Source organism: Amblyraja radiata, chromosome X (genome assembly GCF_010909765.2).
Source record: "Amblyraja radiata isolate CabotCenter1 chromosome X, sAmbRad1.1.pri, whole genome shotgun sequence".
Taxonomy (NCBI): Eukaryota; Metazoa; Chordata; class Chondrichthyes; order Rajiformes; family Rajidae; genus Amblyraja; species Amblyraja radiata.
In genome coordinates this window covers 3646557-3653547 of record NC_045999.1, presented here as the reverse complement: position 1 = coordinate 3653547, position 6991 = coordinate 3646557, and the positions used below count along the sequence as shown (strand labels likewise).

Sequence of the window (6991 nt, the reverse complement as noted above, 5' to 3'; positions counted from 1 at the left end):
GTTGTTACTAGTGCAGAGTTACTAGTGGAGTTACTAGTGGGTAGTTATTAGTGCAGTTACTGGTAAGGAGTTATCAGTGGTAGTTATTGGTGTAGAGTTACTAGTGAGGAGTAACTAACGTGGAGTTACTCGTGGGTAGTTACTAGTGCAGTTACTGCTGTGGAGTTACTAGTGGTAGTTATTGGTGCAGAGTAACTGGTGACGAGCTACCGGTGAGGGGTTACTAGTTGGGGACTTACTAGTGCAGAATTACTGGTGGGTAGTTACTGGCAGCTAGTTACTAGTGGGTAGTTACTGGTGCAGAATTGTTAGTGTGGAGATACCAGCACAGAGTTACTAATGCACAATAGACTTAGAACATAACTGCACTGAATTCAGCCAAAGCTTGAGGGAGAATGGAAGGGAAAGAGATGAGTCAGAAGCGACATTATGATTCAGGATGCGAAGAGAAACATGGTACTGTTGGCACGTTAGCACAGCCCAACAAACCTGACATTTAGACGCAGGATGTCGGAGAGATGGGGGGGGGGGGGACATACATCACTCAGAGGTCTCTCGCACAACTAGAAGGTAAAATGAGAAGCATGCACATAAATCACTTAATTCCTGCAGGACATGTTCAAGGGAATATCAAAGACTGGTGTGATCATGAGTGCATCCCAGAAGTTAATCCAGTGGGGACCGTCAAGGAAACAACACACATTGAGTCACGAGATGGCATTTTCTTCGAGGCGAGGATATAATGTCAGCCGTGAGTTCCTTTGAGATTTAAAAGACTCGGGTAGCTTGTAAATGATGTGAATACCAGAACGAACCCTTTCTCGGAGCAGAGACAGGTGCAATGTACAGTGTGGGTGGGAAGGAACTGCAGATGCTGGTTTACACCGAAGATGAACACAAAATGCTGGAGTAACTCAGCGGGACAGACAGCAACTCTGGAGACACTTTTCCAGACATCTCGACCCGAAACATCACCCGTTCCTTCTCTCCAGAGAGGTGGCCTGTCCCGCTGAGTTACGACAGCTTTTTGTGTCTATCTGCAAAGGTCAACATCTAAACAGATCCACAGTGTGGTTTAGAAAGAATGAAACAATGGCCTGGATAGAGTGGATGTGGGGAGGATGTTTCCACTGGTGGGAGAGTCTCGGACCAGAGGCCACAGCCTCAGAATTAAAGAACGTTCTTTTAGGAAGGAGATGATGAGTCATTTCTTTAGCCAGAGGGTGGTGAATCTGAAGAATTCATTGCCACAGACGGCTGTGGAGGCCATCAATTGATATATTTAAGGCAGAGATAGATAGATTCTTGATTAATGCGGGTGTCGGGTTATGGGAAGAGGCAGCAGAATGGGGTGGGGAGGGAAAGATAGATCAGCCATGATTGAATGGCAGAATAGACTTGATGGGCCGAATGGCCTAATTCTGCCCCGACAACAGATGAAACAAGGTGCAGTTCTATTTGTCTATTAGAACAAGTACCCGCACACATATCGACATTTCAGCTTGTGAAGCAAGTCTCAGTACATCAACAAATCACTCTCTGGCTGATCGCATTATCCTCTTAAAGCTCCGATGGTCCAGAACTTCATGCACCAGAACAAGTTTCCAATATCACTTAGAGTCCTAGAGTGATACAGCATGGGAACAGGCCATTCAGCCCAACTTGCCCATACTGGCCAACATGCCCCAGCTACACTAGTCCCACCTGCCCGTGTTTGGTCCATATCCCTGCAAACCTGTCCTATCCATGCACCTGTCTAACTGTTTCTTAAATGTTGGGATAGTCCCAGCCTCAACTACCGCCTCTGGCAGCTTGTTCCATACACCCACCACCCTTTGTGTGAAAAGTTACCCCTCAGATTCCTATTAAATCTTTCCCCCTTCACCTTAAACCTTCGTCCTCTGGTCCTCGATTCACCTACTCTGGGCAAGAGACTGTGTGCATCTACCCGATCTATTCCTCTCATGATTTTATGTAGTGTTTACTGATTTTATTGAATTAAGATATTGGCTTGAACATAACAGAATAAGTCAGATGCATCAGTTTCTTACAACCAAGCCTATTATTTTGTATTCAATTACTAAATCTTAGTTTAGTTTGGAGATACAACGTGGAAACAGGCCATTCGGCCCACCGAATCCATTTGGAGAATCTTGTGACTGATGTTCGTGAAGATAGGATCTCCCATGGGGGGAGGTCTAACCAGGCCAATACCCCTCCACACCTTGCAAATCCATCCCGCCTCCATCTACAACATGACCAGTGGCATTGGGGATCACATTCACCCCTCAGGTGTTCTGATGCTTCTTGACTTCCATCGGGGAGGGGGCCATCCACTGATGCTGAAAACCCAATTCACACCAAGTCCCCATTCAAACCTTTGCCAGCTGCCTGGCGTTGAGCCTATGGTTGAGGTCGAGTCTCGGTATGGCCACAGCACATTAAGACAAATCTCATTCTGGTTCTCAAAGCATCTTGTGCCCTTACCTTTCCCAACCTCTAAAAGACCTCCTCCACCAAGATCCCAGCCCTCATTTCAATCGTTCTGCCATTGGCGTCCATTCCCTTCAAGCCCATGGAACCCAAGTTCTGGAATTCAATTGGCAACTTATTTTTCCCTCCCTTTCTTTGCAATACTCTTTGAACATTGTCTCTTTGACCAATCCTTTGATCACCTGTTCTGGTATCTCCAGATGCGAGACCCTTCGTGAGACCCACCCTGGGGGAAAAGCCCCTCATGAACACATGCGTGTGGTTGTAACGCTACCATGACCCTACTGAGGACCAGTTATTTCATTCTAGGAAGTACTCGCAACCACATTCGCTAGAGTCCTCTGCTTATTAAAATGGCGGCGTGATAGACCATGATCTTATAAGTTTAGGGATGAAATGGTCTCGACGTGGTCCACTTGTGTCCCTTGGCAACTGGTACTGGACTGGACAGGGCTGGGTCAACAAGGGTAACATCTAGGCCAACAAGGGTAGCATCAGGTTGACCACACCAAGCTTCAAATTGACGTAGGATGGGACATTTATCAACGTACAGGCCGACGCTGAGGGGAGGGCGGGGGGGATGAGATATGACGTACACGCGGGCGTCTACACAGCGTCCGACTGGATGGCGTGCCACCGCGCGGTTTCCACGTGGCCGCGGCTGGACATCTCCTTCCAGTGCATCCTCCCCATCTCGGGGGCATCGGCCCCGATGAGAACCCGACCCAGGGCACAGCTTCTGGTGTAAATACGGCCCTGGGGACGAGAGAAGAGATTTGCAATCGAGCAACAGTGTCTGGATTCATCGCCCGCGAGATACGGGCCCGGAGAGGATAAAATGGAACCAACAGGAGGGCATGCAAACTCCACACGAATAGCACCTGAACCCTTCTTCAGACTGAGAGTCAGGGGAGAGGGAGGCACAGAGATATGGAAGGGTAAGGTGTGAAAAGGAGGCATCAACGGGGACGAACTTCAAGGAAAATGTAGAGTAGAGCATTGTTGGCCAAGGGAAGATGACAACGAGCATACAGAGATAACATTTAATCAGGAGGACAGTCAGACTGGTCAGAGAACTAGGATGGAGGAGGGATGGAGAGAGAGGGAAAGCAAGGGTTACTTGAAGTTGGAAACATAGAAACATAGAAAATAGGTGCAGGAGGAGGCCATTCGGCCCTTCGAATTACCACAATTCATTGTGATCATGGCTGATCGTCCCCTATCAATAACCCGTGCCTGCCTTCTCCCCATATCCATTGATTCCACTAGCCCCTAGAGCTCTATCTAACTCTCTCTTAAATCCATCCAGTGATTTGGCCTCCACTGCCCTCTGTGGCAGGGAATTCCACAAATTCACAACTCTCTGGGTGAAAAAGTTTTTTCTCACCTCAGTCTTAAATGGCCTCCCCTTTGTTCTAAGAATGTGGTCCCCTGGTTCTGGACTCGCCCAACATTGGGAACATTTTTCCTGCATCTAGAAGACAATATTCATACCGGGACTTGCAGCGTCTCTGGAGAGAAGGAATGGGTGAGGTTTCAGGTGGAAACCCTTCTTCAGTCTGAAGATTGGTCTTGACCCGAAACATCACCCATTCCTTCTCTCCAGAGACGCTGCCTGTCCCGCTGAGTTACTCCAGCATTTTGTGTCTATCTTTGGTTTAAACCAGCATCTGCTGTTCCACATATTTTGCTTGGGTAGTTTACACCCCAGCGGTATGAACATTGACTTCTCTAACTTCAAGTAGCCCTTGCTTTCTCCCTCCATCCCCTTCCTCTTCCCAGTTCTCCCACTAGTCTTAAGCCCCTGTCCCACTTAGGAAACCTGAACGGAAACCTCTGGAGACTTTACGCCCCTCCCAAGGTTTCCGTGCGGTTCCCGGAGGTTTTTGTCAATCTCCCTACCTGCTTCCACTACCTGCAACCTCCGGCAACCACCTGCAACCTCCGGGAACCGCACGGAAACCTTGGGTGGGGCGCAAAGTCTCCAGAGGTTTCCGTTCAGGTTTCCTAAGTGGGACAGGAGCATTACTGTCTCCGACGACATTCTATCTTTGTCCCGCCCACTCCCCTGACATCAGTCTGAAGAAGGGTCTCGACCCGAAACGTCACCCATTCCTTCTCTCCAGAGATGCTGCCTGTCCCGCTGAGTTACTCCAGCATTCTGTGCCTTCGATTTAAACCAACTTCCTACACAATATTCATACTGCTGGGAGCCTCAGGTCAAGCTATGCCAACGGCCTTACCTGCATGACAATGAACTCCAAAGAGAGAGCTAGACTTTCAATGTTCCCTGAAGGGATGTCGAAGAGGAATGGAGCGTTCCACACAGGATTGTAGCCACTCGAAGTTTTTGTTTCCTTGGTGGCGATAACTTTGCCATCTTTGTAAAGATTTATAATAACGCAGTGGTCTACAGAGAAACACAAAAAGGAGATGAATTAGTCCACAACATCGATGTGAAATCGTTCGAGTCAGTCAAATTGCTGAAATGTCACACTCAGGTCCCTGATTTGACTGCTCGCTGCCTCATAAGGTCACAAGGTCATAAGTGATAGGAGCAGAATTAGGCCATTCAGCCCATCATGTCTACTCCGTCATTACTTTGGGAAGAAGACGAGGAGGAATTTCTTTAGTCAGACGGTGGTGCATCTGTGGAATCCATTGCTGCACATGGCGGTGGACAAGAGCGGAACTCGCTATCAAAACATGGAGGGGACGGGGGGTGACACAATTTTTTGGTGGCCATGCGCACACAGACACACGTGCGAGGCTTCGGAGGCTCAATCTCAACTCTGCCTGTCTCACCGGGTTAACTACAGCCCTGTCTGGACTGACGAGACACCAGCGCTGCTTCTCCACGCTGGCCATATTTCCCGCAAGTCCAGGGAGGTTAACCTGGCGGGACAGGCAGAGTTGAGCTGGGTTTAAGGCTGTTTCTCTGCGCTGGCTGTGGGCCTGGGGGTACAGCTCGCGTCTGACTGCCGATCTCTGGCCCCCCGGGTTTTCAGCCCCTGGCGGTGGAGGCCAAGTCAACGGATATTTTTAAGGCAGAGATAGATAGATTCTTGATTAGTACGGGTGTACTGATTACTCCGCCACTCAATTAAGGCTGATCTATCTCTCCCTCCTAACGCCATACTCCTGCCTTCTCCCCGTAACCCCCGTACTAAGCCCGTACCCGTATCTATCTCTGCCTTAAAAATATCCGTTGACTTGGCCTCCACTGCCATGGATTCCACAGATGCACCACCCTCTGACTAAAGAAATTCCTCCTCATCTCCTTCCCAAAGGAACGTCCTTTAATTCTGAGGCTGTTATGACCTCTTGTCCTAGACTCTCCTGCTAGTGGAAACATCCTCTCCACATCCACTCTGTCCAAGTTTACTCTATCCAACTCTGACCTCCCTGTGTCTTGGTGGTGACCTCCCATTGTTGCTATTGAGGGAGCCCAGCATAGGTTCACCAGGTTAATTCCCGGGATGGCGGGACTGACATATGATGGGTCGACTGGGACTTGTATTCACTGGATGACAGGGGATCTTATAGAATCATATAAAATTCTTAAAGTAATTGGACAGGCTAGATGCAGGAAAAATGTTCCCGATGTTGGGGAAGTCCAGAATCAGAGGTCACAGATTAAGAATAAAGGGGAGGCCATTTAGGACTGAGATGAGGAAAAACTTTTTCACCCAGAGAGTTGTGAATCTGTAATGTAAAACTGTGGAAAATACAATTTAATTCCAAACCAAGATATTTGAATGACAATAAAAGGCATTCTATTCTATTCTAATCTAATCTGTGGAATTCTCTGCCACAGAAGGCAGTGGAGGCCAATTCACTGGATGTTTTCAAGAGAGAGTTAGATATAGCTCTTAGGGGCTAACGGAATCAAGGGATGTGGGGAGAAAGCAGGAACGGGGTACTGATTCTGGATGATCAGCCATGATCATGTTGAATGGCGGTGCTGGCTCGAAGGGTCGAAATAGCCTACTCCTGCTCCTATTTTCTAAGTTTCTGTGTCAAGACCCCTCACCTGGTGATCCTGGGATGCGGGTCAGACGGCCCAGGGTCTCGGCCTTGCGCACCATGACCTTGATACGGTTCGCCAGTGTCTGGTACTGCAGGAGGATGAAGAGTTGACCAACGGGCTTGGTGTGCGCTGGGCCGCCGCTGGTGGGGCTCACCAAGTCATGGCTGCTGAGGCACTGGAAGTGAAGCAAGGCCGGTTTAGTCAACACAGAGACGGAGGCCACTCTGCCCCTCGTGACCCTGCTGGTCGATTGAAACACCTCTGTTGTCACTTGCTGCTACCTCCGCCCTCAGCTGCCCGTTCTATTCGTAAGCCACACTAGAGGCAGGAAACATGTTCCCGATGTTGGGGGAGTCCAGAAACAGGGGCCACACACAGTTTAAGAATAAGGAGTAAGCAGCCATTTAGAACGGAGACGAGGAAACACTTTTTCTCACAGAGAGTGGTGAGTCTGTGGAATTCTCTGCC

The 6991-nt window shown here is 48.9% G+C and overlaps 1 protein-coding gene across 1 annotated transcript in view; it reads right to left on the bottom strand.

Annotated features, from left to right (window-relative positions):
* Positions 1 to 2144: 2144 nt before the first annotated feature.
* The window catches only part of LOC116968249 (synaptotagmin-4-like), a 29798-nt gene continuing 24951 nt past the window's right edge, over positions 2145 to 6991 (bottom strand). The window contains exons 3-5 of the mRNA XM_033014937.1: positions 6527 to 6698; positions 4737 to 4903; positions 2145 to 3249 (exon numbers count right to left, since the gene is read on the bottom strand). Coding sequence (XP_032870828.1) covers positions 3100 to 3249; positions 4737 to 4903; positions 6527 to 6698 — 489 coding nt within the window. The 3' untranslated portion in view covers positions 2145 to 3099. The remainder of the gene's footprint in view (positions 3250 to 4736; positions 4904 to 6526; positions 6699 to 6991) is intronic.